The sequence below is a fragment of the Pleurodeles waltl genome, chromosome 5, assembly GCF_031143425.1.
Source record: "Pleurodeles waltl isolate 20211129_DDA chromosome 5, aPleWal1.hap1.20221129, whole genome shotgun sequence".
In the NCBI taxonomy this organism is placed as follows: Eukaryota; Metazoa; Chordata; class Amphibia; order Caudata; family Salamandridae; genus Pleurodeles; species Pleurodeles waltl.
The window spans coordinates 766869089-766888297 of NC_090444.1; the positions used below are offsets into that span (position 1 = coordinate 766869089).

At 41.6% G+C, this 19209-nt stretch overlaps 1 protein-coding gene across 2 annotated transcripts in view; it reads right to left on the reverse strand.

Annotated features, from left to right (window-relative positions):
* Positions 1–19209, reverse strand: part of SLC24A3 (solute carrier family 24 member 3) — a 1392829-nt gene that overhangs the window by 1188988 nt on the left and 184632 nt on the right. For both annotated transcript variants that reach the window (XM_069234727.1, XM_069234728.1), the window contains exon 2: positions 11908–12030. In XM_069234727.1, the coding sequence (XP_069090828.1) occupies positions 11908–12030 (123 nt within the window). The remainder of the gene's footprint in view (positions 1–11907; positions 12031–19209) is intronic.

Here is a 19209-nt window from a genome sequence, read left to right on the forward strand (position 1 = left end):
ATCCCCTTGTAAGTTTACTTATTAAGGTTGGATGCGGTAACACCATCAACCCTTATCTTTCTTTTGTCCATGAAGTTCCATTGCTTGTTTTGGCTGAGTTTGAGAGGTTTCCAAGGTGTCCCATAAACAGCAAATCTAGTACTGTTTGGAGACATCAGTGCTTCACATTAGGATAGCTGCTCCTCATGGCAATATTTCTTAAAGAGATTTTTATTTTTTACTCAATTCACTCTTTCTTGAAGCGATAGGAGACACAGAAAATTATATGGATAATTGTACACAATTTAACTTTATCTTTTACATGTAATATTTTGCCTGAATTGCGCTACTAAAAGAAGAAAAAGAATTGTCTATGACTACTGCATCCATACAATTTTATTTTATGATGCCAAGTTCTCCAAGTGATGGAGACTTGAGTAAAAACAAAACAAAAACTCTTAGGGAAATAGTGACATGAGAAGCAACTACTTTTAGAGTTGGCTCTTCTTAAAATGGACATAGTATTGATACCTATTGAGAATATATAAGATATAAATAATTGCATGTATTTTGTAGATTGTACATTAGGATCAGAATATTCAAAACTCAGCAATCAATTGGAAATTGTGAGGGGGTGGCCAGCGTAAACTCTTAACCAAGTTCATGGCTATTCACATTGATTATGTAGTTTGGGTACCTGTACAGCAGGGTTATTTAATGGTGATACCTACCAGCATCTGCATACAAATTAAGTCCAGTGGTCTCTGGTAAGGTGGGCCCCATTAGGCCCCATTATGTTTATTTCTATAATGAATATGAACACTCAGAAACATTTTTGAAAAAAGATTTGCAGTAAAAAGAGCAAACATCAGGATGAATGCTGATGAAAGACACATGAACATCACTTTAGTGTTGCTGTAATTGTTGTTACCCTTGGATGACCAATATTATTTTGTCTAGGAAAGCTTAATGGCAGATGAGTTTGACTAATGCCTACAGTGAAAGTACTAAATCATTCCATCTGCAAACTATTTTTCCAACATCTTGCGTCTTTTCTCCCGAAAACAATCTGAAGGTTTTAAAAAAAATACCAGAGAATTAAATGTCATAATGTCACATCAGCACTAGCCATTGCAGTGTATTTTATGAGCAGGGCAGGGCCTGCATGCCCACCATTCTCTCCAGATAGGAAATGTGTTCCACACCAAGACTGGATGGATACTTTAACTCATGGAATGCATCTGTATTAAGTGGCAGTGGTCGCGCTGAACTTTGCCGGGAACCGAGGAGGAGGTGGGCAGCAGCTGTGTGCTGCCTTCAATCAGGGCAGGAGCCCTTTAAAACCACGTAAGCGCTCCCGCTCCGCGGGTCGCGCTGAACTTTGCCGGGAACCGAGGAGGAGGTGGGCAGCAGCTGTGTGCTGCCTTCAATCAGGGCAGGAGCCCTTTAAAACCACGTAAGCGCTCCCGCTCCGCGGGTCGCGCTGAACTTTGCCGGGAACCGAGGAGGAGGTGGGCAGCAGCTGTGTGCTGCCTTCAATCAGGGCAGGAGCCCTTTAAAACCACGTAGGCGCTCCCGCTCCGCGGGACGCGCGCGGGCGGCGCCCGGGCAAAGCCCGGGCCAAGGGCGGGCCAGTCCTTGCCCGTCATTGCCAGGAAGAGGCAGGGCAGGGCCACCCCCCTGATATTTACCTTAAACTGTGGTCCCAGACAACCACTCTCCATTTGACTGCCCGAAGGACAAACTCAAGCCTATTTACACTGCGTTGAGGTAGCTTTCCCCCAAAGCTCTAGGCCTCTACCTAGCTAGTGGTCAATTACCATTATTAATCTGCCTTTGCTCGCCCCGCTGTGATCCTACTTGAATCTCCCACTAAATTTAAGGCCCTTGGTTTTTAGTAAAATGGGCCGACGACGTGGGGGGGGGGGGGGTTGGACGGGAAATTGCACTCTAACAAAACCCTGGACGGCTTTTTACAAAAGGCCGTTGGGGAACTTGAAAGAGAAATAGAATTAGTGCAACGTCGCCTTGCTGCCCCTCCTTCTGCATCCATTAGTTCAGCCCATGATAGCCCAGTCTCACAGCTCCACCCGCGACTAGAGCTCCAGTCTGTCCCGATTATCCCTTCCCCTTCTTCGTCCAAAATTCCTCAAGAGATCCAAGATGATACTCCAATTGCACCTGCCATTTGTGCCGTACCAACTTTGTTGGTCCAGTGTCCCCCAATAGAAGGTTCCCTTACTTTAACTGAATCTAATACCAAAGGGAAAAGGAAGCGTAGGGAACCTGTCCTAAAAAATAAACGATCTAGAACCTTGAGTCCCTCTAACTTGGCCCAACCTTCTATTAATGATATGGCGTCAATCTCCTTACACAATACCAATAACTCCCATGCAAATGAGTTTATTAGGGATCTCATAAGAGATGAGCTCTCTAAACTACTTCTTCCTATCTCCAACCGTCTTCAAATAATTGAGGACAAACTTGAAAGTCTTACGAGCAGTCAGCTACCAACAATTTCTTTACCTGTAGAAATTCAACCTAATCATGACTCTATTGTTGCCAATAGTCACATTGGCCAAATACCCAAAACTTTTCCTCCTATTCTAAATCACGACTGGCCTAGTTCTGCTAAAACCCCCAGTATCCTGACGACCAAGCCCCATATGGCCTTAGCTCCCTTATCAAAAGGAATCGCCTCATGGAATAATCCAGCAACTAATTCGGGAGACGGCACCCCTATTAGGGAATTCTCTCAATCAGCATACCAGAAGAAGGTTAAGAGTAGGGACTCCCAAGAACCTAAAGTGCTCCATTTACCACCTGAATCATGCCCTTATGTTCTTATTATATCAAATGTTCCTGAACTCAAACCTCATTTTTCCGAATCCTTCATCGAACTCAAAAACAAGGTTATCCACTGGTTGCATGTGAATGCGGGGTTTGCTTTTTCCATGTCATCTTCAATATTGATGGTGAGAAGGGTAGGGTGGGTGGGCCCTCTAGCGAAGATCGGTTTTGGGTGGGTGGGCCCTCTAGCGAAGATCGGTTTTGGGGATTGTATCGTCATTAATTTTAATTCCCCCGATCTTGTCCAACGACTTTCTTTAAATGCTAACAGACTTTATCCTACAACTGGCAAAACTTCTCTTTGCAGGTTACAAGTGTTTTATCCACCTTCTATGTCGTCCTGGAGTACTCAATCACCATCATCATACGAGGCCGGCTCGGTTACCCACACACTGCCTACCCCCGTAATTGGTCCTAGACGTCCTCTATCCTCTCTCTCTGAGGCAGATTGACTAGGAGATGCCTTTCAGGATGTGGTATTGTCTAATTGCGAAGCTGAGTCCATTTGCCCTATTGGTCTTAACAGCTTGGCCGATTTTGTTGTCCCGGGTTCACCCAAAAGTTTATCATGTCAAGTAACTGAGGAATGCATTTCCAATCTGTCAAACGCTCCCTATACCTTGGGTCACACCTGCATGGTCAACTTACCAAACCCAAACACTATTGGGGTTACATCCAGCGAGGTTTTAAAGACACAGAGCGAGAAATCTTCTGGTCTTAATCCTCCCGAGGGAAGCACCATGGTCTTTAACAGTCCCCCCCCTAGTATTCTATATTCCCAGAATAAAGTTGGGTCCTCATGCTCAGAGGATCTCGATAAGGTGCTCAGCTGGAATATAGCTGGATTGGAAAGCAAATTACATAGCCCAGGTTGGGGTAACCTTATTGATGATCACTTGATTTGTCTTTTTCAAGAAACATGGGCATTAGAACCCAAATATAGACTCGGTTTCAAAAGCTTTTGGGTTCCGGCACGTAAGTCATCTTCTGGGAGACCTTCGGGAGGGTTGCTCGTGTGGCTAAATACTTCTCTCAGGTGCAAGATAGAAGAATTAGACACTGGTTGCCCGGACCTGCAAGCCCTATTTTTAATGATTTCTGAAGAAAAACCCCTCCTTTTAATTAATATCTATAATAGAAATGTGAGTCCCCACTTTGAGTCTGACGTTCTGTCGAATTTGGACTATGTTCTTAAAAGTAATCCCTCCTCTTTTGTCTTAATTGGAGGAGATTTTAATGTTACCTTTGAACCTAATCCTTTAGTCCAAGGAATTTCTAAAGAAGAGGATGCCCATTGGGGCATCCCCCAGTTAGTCTCCAACAAAAAACCAAGATTGAACAAATCTGCACGCTTTTTGGCTGACATTGCACTAGCTCATGGCCTCCGAGCCTGCAATGGCCGCTCACACTCGGATGCTATTTTGCGACCTACTTTTAGGCGCGGAGAACATAGCAGTCGCATTGACTACATATTTCTTGATATCCGTCTTTGGCGTTACATGGTAGATATGAGGGTAGATGAGCAGCCCGTGAGCGACCACGATCCTCTGATTCTATCAACCAGAGGTCTTTTTCCTTTGTTTATAGTGCCTCACTCTAGGTCCAATGTTTCCCAACTGGTCCTAACCAATAATAGATGCAATCTTAAATGGGAATCTGTTATCTCCTCCCCTAAACATTTAGCATCTATTTACAGCTTGCTTGCAAATCATATGGAGTGTATGATCTGGTTAGATGAGTCTGAGGAGGGCGATAGCCTTCTTACAGCCCACACTGATCTCTTCCAATCTTTAAAACAACTTTTCACAAAAGAGACTGTTGACAACTCCAATAAAAAATACAATGCCCCTTGGTTCAATAACTCTTGCAGAATAGCACAACTAGCTCTCCTGGATGCAATTAAAGAAGGCCATGCTGCGACGTTGAGAATAGCCAGGGGCACTTATAAGAAGGAATGCTCAAAGGCACGCAGTAGCTGGGGGGAGGCCAGATGGGCCACTATTCTGGATTCAGCCTTATCTAATAATACTTCCAGATTTTGGAAACTAATAGCTGATAATGACAGTGACTCCCCAGCCGCGCCTGGCTCTACAATTCTCTCAGCAACTTGGGTAGAGCATTTTGGGCAACTTTATGGAGGTCCACCAGAAGTTTCTCTGTGGCCCCCCAATGATTTAACAAACCAAGAGCTCATTCCAATTTCTTTTTCTCTATCCGAAACTAGAGCTGCAATAGACTCCCTGAAATGGGGGAAGGCTCCTGGCCCAGATAAAATCCCAGGTGATCTATATAAATCTAGACCTGATATATGGGCTCCCTACCTCAATTTTATCTGCAATGCTATTGCAGCAGGAGCTCCAGTTCCATCTTCTTCGAAAGGGGCTGAAATTGTACCGATCTTTAAAAAAGGAAATCCAAACATTCCGGCTAACTACCGTCCAATTAGTCTCCTCGATAACTTCCAAAAAATGTATGCGAAACATCTTCTGTCCCACCTTGAGGAATGGATTATTGAGTCTGAAGCCCTTTCTGATTTACAAGCGGGTTTCAGACCCGCAGTGAGCACAGTTGACCAAGCTCTAAGATTTATGTCAATAAAATGGAAGAATGTTGACCTGGGGGGGGGTAACCTTTATGTGGTCTTTATAGACCTAAGAGCCGCATTTGACCTGATCCCCAGGAATCTGCTGTGGTCAACATTATCAAACATGGGAGTGCCAATTGGCCTCCTGAAACTTATAGCTCAGTTGCACCAAAATACCTTTGCCCAAATCAGGTGTGGACAGGGGGGCGAGTTGACTGACCCTGTAGCTATCAAAAAAGGAGTTAGACAAGGTTGTGTTTTGGCACCTACTCTTTTTCTGCTCTACATTAATAATTGCATCCACTACCTAGAGAACTGCATAAATGATTCTCCGAAACTGGGTGGAAAAAAAATCCCCTGCCTGCTATATGCAGATGATACGATCCTACTATCAAAATCGCCAATGGGAATTCAACACCTGATCAACCAGTTCTGTGCTTACTGTAGTGATTATGGTTTAGATGTTAATATTAAGAAAACTAAATTTATGATATTCACTACCTCTAAAAAACGATTGCGTACTAATATTGAGATGAATTCGACCCCATTGGAGAAAGTCGAAGAGTTTGATTATTTGGGTTTCAGATTATCTACATCAGGCAAATGGAAGGCAGCTATTGACAAAGGGGCTCTGATCATAAGCCAAAGAGGTGGGGCCTTAGTCTGCAGATCTAGAAAGGCTCCGAGCCCCCCTCTGAACATTCTCGCGGAGATTTATAATGTTCAAATCAGAGCAGCAGCCCTATATGGAGCGGAACTTTGGGGGTCCCATAAAAACCTGGACATTCTGCAAACCAAGGAAAATATTTTCCTTAGGCAGGTGTCCAGGCTAGGTACGGGTACACCAATGACCCCTTTAAGGCTTGACCTTGGTATAAATGGCATTAAAACCATAGCGGCCTTAAGACCCCTTTCCTACTGGATTCGTCTATGGAAATCTGCTGAACTAGAACCATATAGGCTGGCTATAAGAGAGTTGATAGCCGCCCCCAAGGCATTGGAGAGAATCCCTTGGCTGAAAGAGATGAAAATTGCCTGGGACAAAATGGGTCTTTCCCATTATTGGAATCACCCGGATCAAATCCCTGATAAGGCTAGGAGATTTGTTACAAGCAGATATTGGGAGAAAGTTAACGAAGATTCTCTGCACCAAAAGAGGGCGGGTAGGTTAACAATGGATTTTCTTCAAATTAAGCATGAACCCTGGGCTGAGAATTTCCTGAACCTCCCTATCCCTCCGCATGCCCGCGCTCTATACCTGCAGTTAAGATATGGTACATTGCCTACCAATGGTTTCACGGCCCACTGGCCATCTAACATTGCTACAAATGATAGGTGTATCTTCTGTCAACATTGTAAAGAAACATCAGAGCATGTATTATTCTTCTGCCCTTTGTATAAGACACCAAGAAAGAGGTGGATTATTCCCCTCTGTAAAAATATGTCATTTCAGGATAGAGTGACCGCCATTAGAATCTGTACGCATGATTTCTCTCCCAGGGTAGCCATTCCAGTTACCAAATACTTATCGGAGGCCTGGTACATCCGTCGCAAGTTCATTGCACCTAAAGGCTCCTGAGTCATCTCTATACTAGTCTTTAGAAGGATTTTAATTTTCTCTTTTATCCTCTTTGTATTGTTTTTAGTAGGAAATTTCCATTACGAATTTGTTGCCTTTTTTATGACTATCAAGACTGCACAAGCTTATATAGCCTTCCCATATAGTTTTTCTGTTGTTTTTTGATTGGTACTCTGATAAGGTTTCCTTTCAGTCCATTTAGACTATTTTCTGTCTTTTTTGTCTTCTGGTTGTGCACACTGGTCCTCCAGACAAAAAGTTTTATATTTTAGATTTTAGCTCTCTCCCCTTTTTTACTATATCTATTTATGTCCTATTTTATTGTATTTATATACATAATGAAATGCTTGTTCTGTTGTTCTTATTGTTACAACGTTTTGATGTCTATTGGCTTTATATTGTTACCATGTTTTCATCACATTCTTTTTCTTATGTACGATTGTTATTATTATCTCAAATGGACTAGACTTCTAGACCGAATGAATTTAATAAATAAATAAATAAATAAGTGGCAGTGGTTAGGTATACAATTCAGATGGATGAAAAATATATGATTGAGGTTCTCTTCAGCAAAGGGAAGATCTTCATTAAAACAGACCTTCTTAGATCTTGATGCAGTGTTTCCTGCATGTGGAATTAAATGCTGCTCATTTCCTTCAGGGTAGGACTATACAATATTCCCTGGGACGCCCTGCTTCCCAGCCCTGCTCTGGCAGCAGACCAGCAGACCTTTTCTGATGACATAAAAGCTTTCAGCCAACACAAGAAGACTAGAGACACCAACAAAGAAGTTCAAGTAGTATCCCTTTCCACTCACCAGCGACCAGATGGGACTGTCCAAAATCCACGTAAAAGTGCATATGAGATAAGTGGCAATTTTTCCAAGTGAGCACAATCCCTTCCTGTGTCATTATATTCTTTGTTCAGTTTGTCAAATTGCCCATTCGCCCTTTACTAATATTGTAAAGACAGGCACTCTATCTGCCCTTAATATCTTTGGATCCAGACGACTGTCACCAAAGTACAATCAGAGGGAGTCCTGATCCTTGCCTGCTGAGCCGACGTCCAGTACAATACCACACATCTTATTGTGCGGGATCAGTGAAAATGTTCTTCTAATGGCCAACATTATTTCCTGTGTCTTTGTTGCGACATAAATAGAGACGTGGTTCAACATGGAGCACTCTGTTTATATGAGACATAAATTTGAATCTATCAGATGGTTGTGGACTATCAGTCTACACCCACATTTTACAATGTAGGACAGTGGCTACAAAAAGTGATTTGTAATTTGAAATGGGGGTACATAAATTCTGAACCAAAAACTGCACTATGGCATCAGGGGCGTAGCTTGGTCACTAAGATTGGGGGGTTGGGGTGGTGAACTTCAGATTTCCCAACAATCATGCTGGTGTAGAAGGTAAAAATACATTATATGACAAGCAGGGCACATGAGAGGTGCTAAAAGGGTAATTGAAAAGAAGACAAATGTCGATTGGATTGGTAGGAGCACTAAGGAGGAAAAACCAACATTTTGTGAAATAACCAACATTTTTGAAGACCTTTAAAGCAGAGAGGGAAAGAGTGTGTATGCGTTTTTGTCTGTGTGCATGGAAAATTCTTTATGAAATCTGACAAACACCTCACCATACCCGATTGAAAGCAGCTGTACCCACCCATTTTCCAGAAAATAAATGTATTGAGGTGGTGTAACGACCCCAAACATCCCTCCTGAAGTTACGCCCCTGTGAGGTACTTGTGCTGCAAGACTCTTCCAAGTTTATTGCAACAAAGAGCAATTAGATCGGAAAAGTCGTACACCAAACTCTGCCAAATAAAAGGCAGTATTCTTTGTGATTCACACTATTTTTTTATATATTTCATTTAACTTCATAATGCATCAGGATGCCATTCTGCCTTAAATAATGAAATGTCATGAATGGTAATACACTTCAGTTGTGTACTGAATAACTGGAGCCTAAATGGCACTGCCAGACTGTAAATCCACCCACCAACATCTTAGTAATAGGCTTGAAAAGGAATGTAATCATGCTATGTGAAGAAAAACTAGGGAAATCCCCTCCAGTAAACCAATACATTCCTCTTTGTTATGCAGCAACCTTCCTACAATCGGGACTACCCTATCTCGATTTTTTTTTTATATTAGTGTCACTATATTACAAAAGTGTTAACAGCGTAAAATCAATCCTCCCGTTGAGAAAATCATTTAATCAAATACAAATAATGAGGGTTAAGAATGTAGAATGCTTGTTATAACGTGCAGAAATTAAACATGTTTTTGAAGAAAAATTGGGGTTGTTAATTTTACATAATGTATGGAAATAATATTGTTAGCATTACGTAGCCACCTGCCATACAGAAAAAATAGCACTATCAGAGAAAACAAAATATTAGGGTGTAGCTGTATCAGCTGTTTATCACTCAACATGCACCTACCTCAGCTACCCTCAGTAAGAATGAAATTGTTCGACTTGGAGGGTGGCAGCACACGTGAGATGAAACACCTTTTTGGGATGGGGGTGGCACAGGGAGTCCGGGTCGCGTTATGACACACTATAGTTCAGTAATGTTTAGTTCCTTCAAGGGATTGTCTCTATCATGACTTGGGCCTATGTGTCTTAGGAACAGGAAGTAGTATGGGGATGTCTAAACGAGTCAAATGCGAAAATGGGTAAGAATGATGTGTACATTTTCTCAGAAGGCATGCATTTAATAGCTGTAGTGATAAAATAGGTCCCTGGTGTGGATTTTGAAAAGTCAGAATTTTCAAATGTCTCAAATTTTAAATATTCAAAAACTAAACCAGGAAGCATGTACTTGTAGTTCCTGACGTCCATTTATGCATTATGACCTGTTTTCAGAAAGTGCTGTCAATGACCTGCCCCTCAATATTTTGACATCGTCGAAGGCCACTGGATATAGTGAAAAAAGGGTAGTTAAATGATGTTAATGCCCAGCACGATATACACAGGAATACTATTAGCTTCTGTCCTAACTTCACACCTCACAGGTAACTGAACCCACAAAACAGACAGAAAAGAGGTGCTAGTGCCAGCATTCGAAGCATTCTAAATGGCTTAGCCAAAGTCAGCATTACACCCAGTCTCATATTGTGACTTATCTTCAAAGAGTTCAGTAGCTCATAAGAACTGTCCACTTGATTAATAAAAATAGCAATTTCAATCTCGAACCACAAACCAGCTGTCATTAATGATTCAATTTACATATCTCTCAAAAACGACATCAGTACAAAATAGGGTACATTATCACAGGCTAGAATCACTCTCTGGCATGAGAATACCAAATCAGTGCAATACACAAAGGATCCTGATGCCCTTAATAATATTAATACTAAAAGAACCATCTTCATCAGGAAAGGTAGTCACATTATCCACTTGCCTTAAAGTGCTTACAAAAATCGCTTCAAGCTAATAGAAGACTCTGCATTGGGTTCCAGTGAAGAACCCCTCTCAAACAGCAAGAAACGTACACAAATGTTAGGCTTGCGTGGGTTTTTCAATGGTTGCGAATCAGCATGTGTTACAGCCCACCTGTGTCCAAATCATGTAGGTACATTGGCCATGCAGAATAGAACGTGTGCTAGGGAAAGAATGTTGGGTAGACTACCAGATTACTGAATGTGATATGTCATGCAACAACAAGATTGCAACTAGAATATCGACATAAACGATTTGAAGGAAAGACGTAGGTATGTATAGCTTTGTGTGTGTATGTACGTGTGCATATATATATATATATATATATATATGTATATATATATATATATATATATATATAAATAGATAGATAGATATATATATAGATATATCTTCTAAGTATGTAAATGAAGAGTTAAAAATGGGAAACCTATACTTACCTACTTCATGATATTTGTATAGTCAAGCTTCATGATATTAGTCAATGTTCTTGCTACGATATTTTTGGTAGCGCAATTTTTGTGCGCTTCTTGATATTCTGAGCTACCCATTCTTTGCCTCAGTGACCATTGGGTTCTACTGCCTCCTGTTACGAAAGTGATTGATTGGTACTGACTATATGGACTTCGACTTTTTCGACCAAATGGCAAATGGAGCGGCCTTCACACCTAGGGCCATATGTACGAACACATTTTCCCATTGACACAGAATGGGAAAAACCCTTTGCTACATCTGGCCCCTACTGTGGTGCATAGAAACCCAAATTGAGCACCAAATGGTTTTCAATAGAGTAATCTTTCGATAAAGTAACCCAATGCACTTTTCACATGAAACTTGGTCTACTTAGGCAGAAACCAAAAAACAAACTTTCCTCTTCTTATTGCAAGTTTCCATTGATTTCGTCCCTCCACCGCCTCACTAAATCAGAAATTCCACTGAAAGAAGATGACATATATGCAAAATATAAATAAACAGTTGAAGCGACAAAACATTTGAAAAACACAAATGCTTTTCTTTCGATGAGTTAACCCTCTGTTAATAATTTTGATCACTTCAAGTCAACTGAGGACAGCAGCATTTACAATATTCAGAAAGCAGTGAGACAAAACAGCCATTCACAATAATGTATGACTACCGACTCACGGGCCACCCACACTAGTTGCTTTTGCATTGGGTCAACTGCACTTTGACATAATTATATCGATTATGCACAAGCTTTAAAACAATGTAGATGCACACAACATTTAACACACGTTCTTAATTTATCCATAACTCTTGAAATAATGTCGGGAAAGCAGTTCTCAAAGAAACGGTATCATAACGTAGCCACAGGCAACCACCTCATTGGGCCAATGGGGACTGCAGTGTGCCGTCCTGCAGAGATCAGACTGTTCCCCAGACAACAGGAACGGAAAAATCACATACGTCTGTAAAGAATGAGATGCAGTTCCCCTCACCTGGTTCAGTGCAGTTCTTTCGGTGCCAATGTTCCCTGATCCCAGTGGCATTCTCCTCCAGCGCCCACAGTAACCGCCTTTCGTTCCTCTTGTCGTTTGTTTCCAAGCTGAGCTCGCTGTAACCTGTGCGGAGAAGAGGCAACAGGTGAACATTAAAGAGAAATTGATAATCACACACGCATGGTCAGTTTGCGCTTGTGTTTGCAGGTGGTAAGCAGTCTATTTTGGGGGGTTCTTTTGAAACACCACGGGGGTAGTCATAGGGTGAACATTCCAAACTGAAGTTAGTTTTGAGGGGAATAATTAGGAGCTCTTCCTTAGTGGGTCTCATTTTATGTGGAAGGGCAAACTCCTGCCTTTTTAGAAACTCTCCGATGAGGCTCTGTGATGTTCTAGCTATTGCAGAAAGGAGGTGCTGCCTGTCCTGCAGCCATCATTCCAGCACTAGCTGGACTCAGGAACAATGCTTTGCAGCTTGCATCTACTACTCACAATAGACCTACAGAAAACGGGTATATAGAAAGACCTGAGGTATTGAACACGCAGACTCAAATTATTTTAGCAGGGGTGATTGACTAGGTACATGTTTTGCACATACTAAGAATGTGCTTGATCTCCAGCTATTACTCAGAATGTTGTATGAGGTAAAGGTAAGTGTGAAGGGCTTGAAGAACATCCTCACATCTGGCTAATCGCAGAGCTACGATCCTCATGGCAAATGGAAAACTATATACCAGATGAACACAGACTCATAGGCCATCTAAATAGGAAACATCTTAGATACCTGGATTTAAGATCAAACTGGTTTAAGAGGAATCTTACATGCATTCAAAATTAGTCCAATTGTGTTTGAACCTCACTCGACACTGAGGCCCATATTGATACTTTTTGACGCAAACCAGCGGCGGAGCTGGTTTGCGTAAACATTTTTTACCACCGGCCATTTCTACGCACCATGCGGGCGCCTTATTTAAGGATTGAAGTTAGCCGGCGCTGCGGGCTGGTCAGAGTAAAAAAAAATGACTCAAACCTTAGGGGAAAATGGGGATTGTGTGTCAAAAAATGGTGCAAGTCAAGTTTGAGTCAAAAATCATGGCTCAAACCTGGACTTGCGCCATTTTTTGACGCACAACCCCCACTGAAATAACTCCTGTCATAGCAAAGACAGAAGACATGCCCCCTTGTCCAATGGCAGTGCCCAGGGGACTCCTGTCCCATGGGCATGGGCATTGGGCACAGTGGCATGTAGGGGGGCCCAAATTAGGCCCCCTATACCACTTTAAAGAATAAAAAACAAATACTTACCTCAACTTACCTGTACTTAACTGGGATGGGCGAGGGTGGCAGGGGTTGTCCCTGGGGGCAGGGAAGGGCACCTCTGGACTGCTTCCATGGTCTGAGACCATGGAAGTGAGCCCACAAGTCCCTTAATGCCTGCCCTCACATCAGGCTTTGTGCCGTTTTTTAAGGCCTGCCCCCTCCTGTGCATCAAAATGACGCAGGAGTATAAATAAGGCGCACAGGCCTTAAAGTCATTTTTTGTACGGGAACGCCTACCTTTCATGTCATTAACGCAAGGTGGTTTCCCGCATACAAAAAATGACGCACATGGAGGTTTTTTGACGTCCGCGGGGTCAGGCGTCATAGTTTAGATATGGGGCAAGGTTTGCGACGAATGTGTGTCATAATTTTTGACGCGCATTCGGCGCAAACAGAGTATAAATACACCCCTGAATAGCATGGCATGTCCTGCAAAGTTTACTGTTTTGATGAACTACATCCATTAAATTGGCTACCCAGTGAACAGAAAACAACAGTTCGCAGCACGCAGTAGTGCATCACTAAAAATCGACAACAAAACACAACGTTCCTTTGTTTGATTATGTCAGCCTGGGTTTTGAGACATATTAGAACATTTTAATGTTGGGAACTCCATTTAAGACAATGGAGTGTTCTTGGCTTCTAATGACTGGTAAAAGAGTGGAGCACCAACATTCCAATGTGTGTCTCAGAGCAACAGCTGTGAACAAAGGCCTCACAGAGAGTCGGAGGGGATTTCCACCCCTTCGGTCTCTGTAAGGTCTTTGTTTTATTTATTAGAACATTCTGCCCTCTAGTGGCAAAATGTATTAATAGCCTTATAGCCTGCTGTAGCTGGGCTATACTGGCCACTAAAAGCCTGCTTCCTTGTTAAAGGCCCAAACCAAAGGTGAAGGCCTATAAAGCTGGAGCGGGCCTTTAATGGCCAGTATAACCCACAGTGGTGGGCTTTAAGGCTATATTGAGACATATTGCACTAGAAGGCTCCTCTAGCATCAGCACCATGGTCATGTGGGCATCATCAATTACTGACTGATCATTTACTAAGTATACCAAAGCTAGCATCTAGTCAGGACTAGGATGAAAGGGTAGCAGAGCATCTGTTCCAGAAAGATTTTGTTGATATGCCCAGTATAGTGAGTTAATGCGGAAATTCCTCAGGGACCCTGCAGCCATGCTGACTGTGACACAAAAAATGGGACACCGCAAAATTTCAGCCATGCTGCACATGTGGAAAACTGAAGTATTAGAAATATTCAAAAGATGTTTCTTATTTTATTTGTGCTTAACTGCACTCCAAAATGGCATTATACTTCCATATCAAACCTTGTCGCTGAAGCCTGTGCTTCTGTATAAACCTTCAAGTTTGTTCACCATAGTGGTAGGTCAATGTCCATGTTTGCTTCATCATTTTGAATTGGGCCCCTCTCGATTTATTTATCTTACGTCTTTTTTCAAATCCTTTGTAAAATGTCAAGATGTCTCCTTATTTTCTACACTATCCTTTCAAAGGCATTCAGAATCCACACAATCCAGTCTTAGCCTACATAAAAAGACTGATACCTTACAACATGTTTTTTGCTATCTCTAAATACTTGTTCTCCACCTGAGATCTATATTCTATATGCATGAAATCAGCATAGAAAATGGTACTATTAGGGGACAGCAAAATATATTTTGTGTAGGGTAAATTTTGTTGTTTATAGGAGGTCATTAATTGACGTGGGTTTTTAGCTTCATTGTAATCGTTAATTATATGGAGTTTTTCAAGATAATTTGGTATGTATTCAAATGTGCTTTAGTGATGTGATTATGCTTGTTTGTTTACTTTTAGGTATTGAATTGTAAGAACATTTTATGGATGATTAATGTCTCCAATAAACTAATAAACAAACTTTTTTGACTTGAAAGATTTACCCTGACTATTTACTCACTGTGGGGGGCTTGTCAAAAAGTGCCAATTATAGTATGCTTAGTGTTACTACTATAGTACTACTCACATGTTACAAAATGCTATTCACAAAACTATATGCAGAGGCCTCTGCCTGGCCTATCTTTTCTAACAGAAGATCTCCACCCTACTTGCAATGTCTCTGCCAATATAGGTATATTTTCTAGTAGTAAATGTGGGAGGAACCTGAGGGAGTAACTGGAAAAGTAAAATACTTATGCCCATAGTTATACTCTGTTTGCACTGGATTTGCGCCTTTTTTTATGCAAATCTGGCGCAAACTTAACTCCATATTTATATTTTGGCGCTAGACATGTCTAGCGCCAAAATATTGGAGTTACCGTCATTTTTTGGCTGTGGAAAAATACCTTGCGTCACTGAGATGTAAGGTAGGCATTCCACTGCAAAAAATGCTCCAAAGGCACTAGCGCCTTATTTATCCTCCTGTGCAAAAATCACGCACGGGAGGAGGAGGGCCTTAAATAATGGCGCTAAGCATGCTTACCGCCATTATTTAGCGCCTGGGTATGGGCAGGCGTAAGGGGACCTGGAGGCAGATTTCCATGGTCGCAGACCAAGGAAATTGCCCACAGGTGCCCTTCCTCGTCCCCAGGGACACCCCCTCCCACCCCTACCCACACCAAGAGGTTAACCACGGGTGGGGGACTCATCCAAAGGTAAGTCTGGGTAGATTTTTTGTTTTCTGTCCAACCCCGCTCTGGGGCGCTGACATGGGGCCCTCTGCATTGCGCTGACCTCAATGGCCGTGCACAGGGGACATTTGTCCCCTGTGCACGGCCATTGGGGTGGTGGGCATGGCTTCTGTTCAGGACAGGAGCCACGTCCATGGGGCTTGTGTGCCAGAAAATGGCGCTATACTGCTTAGAGGCAAATATTTTGCCTCGAAACAGTGTAGCGCCATCATTTGTCGCACAAGCCCCAGCTCTCCATAAGCCTCCCAGGCCTTGTTAGCATCCTTTCAAGGGGCGCTAACAGGGCCTTAACGCTGGCTAGTGCCATTCCTTAAATATAGCACCTGGTCGGCGTCTAGGAATGGCGCTAGCCGGTGCTATACTTTTTGCCGCAAACCTGCGCTAACACAGATGTTCAGCAAAAAGTATAAATCTGCCCCTTAGTTCTAAATGGGAGGGATGGTGATTAAGAGTGAGGTTAAGAAGGATTAAGGAGGGGGTTAGGGATGGACATGCAAATACAAATACACACCCACAAAAGAGTAAGATCATTGCTATGCACAGACTGAACATGTAAAGTTACCACACACAATCCCATAGAAAATAATGGAGAAAGGGACTAAAAAAACACCTTGTAAGAAAGAATGTTTTTTTCAAGAATTAAAATCCATTTTCAATTACTCTTTTAATTAAATGCATTATTATGTAATTTATGTTTAGAAATAATTAAACAAAACTTTTAAACATAAAATAAATAAATAAAATAATTAAACAAAAAGAGCTTTACAAAAATTCACTAAACTGATGATGTATTGTATTATAACATTTCATTATTTACTTCTAGGTTAATAATATTATTTTAAGTTATTTTTACTTTTTATTTCACATTAAAATATTTTGTAATATTTTTCAAAATAATTATTAAACTTTCTTTTTCCTTATATTTTATCATGTGGGGATTTCCACACCAGTGGAGGAGACCTCCACCTAAGTACGAAAAGTTACTAGTAGTATCTTTGTGCTGGTAAATGCTTTTCTAGCAGGCTGCATCCACTGGTTTGAGGGGCAAAGCCATGCAAGTCTTCACTTATTAGCAAATTTACACTCGAAAAAATTGAAAAGTAAAAAAGTGTAAAGTTACTACTGGGTGCTGTATTGAATTATATGTGAGTAAATATGCATGTGCAAATTTACCTGGCAAACACCATAAAATAAAAGTGTTATATTACATAGTTATTTTCATTTGAAGTCAATAATGTTTATATGGAAAAGCCAAATGTGTTTTTCCCAGAGTTATTCATATCATTCTAATTTGTTTTTTGTACACACACAGTTCCTTGATCATATAGATAGTACTTCTGTAAAAACATCTACACTTTGGGACATATTTATGACTTTGGTGGTGCATTCCTGTACTTTCTAACTGTGCTGTGCCGATAGCGTACAATTCTGCAAAAAAACAATTCTGGGAGGCCTTTTTCTTATTACTTACTGTGTTGCAGAATGCAGCTTACATAGAAAGAGGAAAAAGTGAGGAGAAATAAAGATATTTATCCTCATTGTGGATCCACTGGGGAGGTGTAAGATTTTGGCACACCCCAGTTTTATAAGGTCTTGTAAATTGGGGGATGCGTCAAAATCCATGGGTATTGCATTGCAACAGCCACCCCAACGCCCATGGACCACCTCCAATGCGCAGAGTAAGTCAGTCCAATGATTTGTGCTGCTTTGTCTTACTCTGTATCTATGAGCCCATTCAGGTCCTTGCAAAGTGTCTTTGCCTGCCCGGAAAGATATAATTTCACAGTTTGTGCCAACATTGCATTGCAAAATGTAACTAGGGGCTCATAAATGTGAACCATAATGTTCAAATTGGCTATTACTGCTCTTTTGCTATGAACATTTTTAATTTGTTTTCTAGCCTTTCCCAATGCTTGCCAACGCAGTCAGTCCGAGAGAGTTGCTCTATTATTTTTATTGCATTTAATTGCTTTAATCCTTTTCAATTAATACGTATTCTCGCAAATTATTCTGCTTTCTGCGATTTTCCAGTAAATCTGCAGTTTTATGGATTAACATTGACGGTGTAATGGCCACAAATTATTTAAAACAAGATCAATACTTTTGTCTCTGAGTAATGTTCCCTGGCCCAGTAAAACTCTTGTTTTTTCCTTTAGGACCTCTTTTACCTTTAAGGTATTACTGAGCGTAACTGAATGTCTATTTCAGGCTCCACCCTATAGCTGTTTGTCTGGAAATAAGTTGCGATATGTTATAGGTCATTCCCTGTAAGTAATGCCATGTAGGAGGAGCTGTTCATCAACAAATGCTCACTTGGCTGTTGCAGTCTCCAAGGCTACTCGTCTGTTTTCTTATGGAAGAGGCAACGGTTGTGATCATCACCTCTTTGTCTCATGTGTGAAGCTTAAGCTCTCACTTTCAGGCACAATAGACTAATGTTTATTTAGCATGCCTAAAGAAATAGGAATGTTGCACCTGAGTTATATAACCTACAGTGGCTCCACACCTCTCTCCCATAGTCATCCAATAAACTATAGCGCTAACACACTTATTATGAGTTTGCCAGGATGGTATAAGGGACTGTTAGACGTGGCATCCTTGGCGTGGTCTACCCTAACTTTTTGCATCTGTTTCCCAGGTTGTTGATGTGTGCTTGTGAGAAAGTAGCCTCTTTCTAGCATGGTTACCCCCATTTCAGTGTTTGTCAGTGTGTTTTTATTTTGTCACTGGGATCCTGCCAGTCAGGACCCCAGTGCTCATAGTTTCTGTCCTACTTTTCAAACTGTTTCACTGTTTTTGTCAATATGCTTAACTGTGTTACAAGAGTCCTGCTAACCAGAACTCCAGTGCTTATGTTCTCACTGGTTCCAAGTTTGTACTTACAAACTGGTAACCCAGTATTCCACTCCAAATTGGAATACTGGACCCCCCTTACAATTCCCTAGTATGTGGTACCTAGGTATCTATGGCATTGGGGTTCCAGGAGATCCTTATGAGCTACAGTATTTATTTTACCACCCATAAGGAGCTTATACAAACACTTCTTCAGGACTGCCATTGCAGCCTGAGTGAAATAGTGTAAGGACTATTTCACAGCGCCAGGTCACTTCTAAGTCATTTATATGTCTAACCTTCAGACCCTGAAGGTTAGGTGCATAATACCTCTGTGTGAGGGCACCCCTGCAGTAGCAGAGGTGCCCCCACGTCTTCCAGGCCCTTTTTCCCAGACTTCATGAGTGGGAGATGCCATTATAAGTGTGCACTACATATAGGTCAATACATATAATTAGCTTCACAATGGCAACTTCTAATATGGCC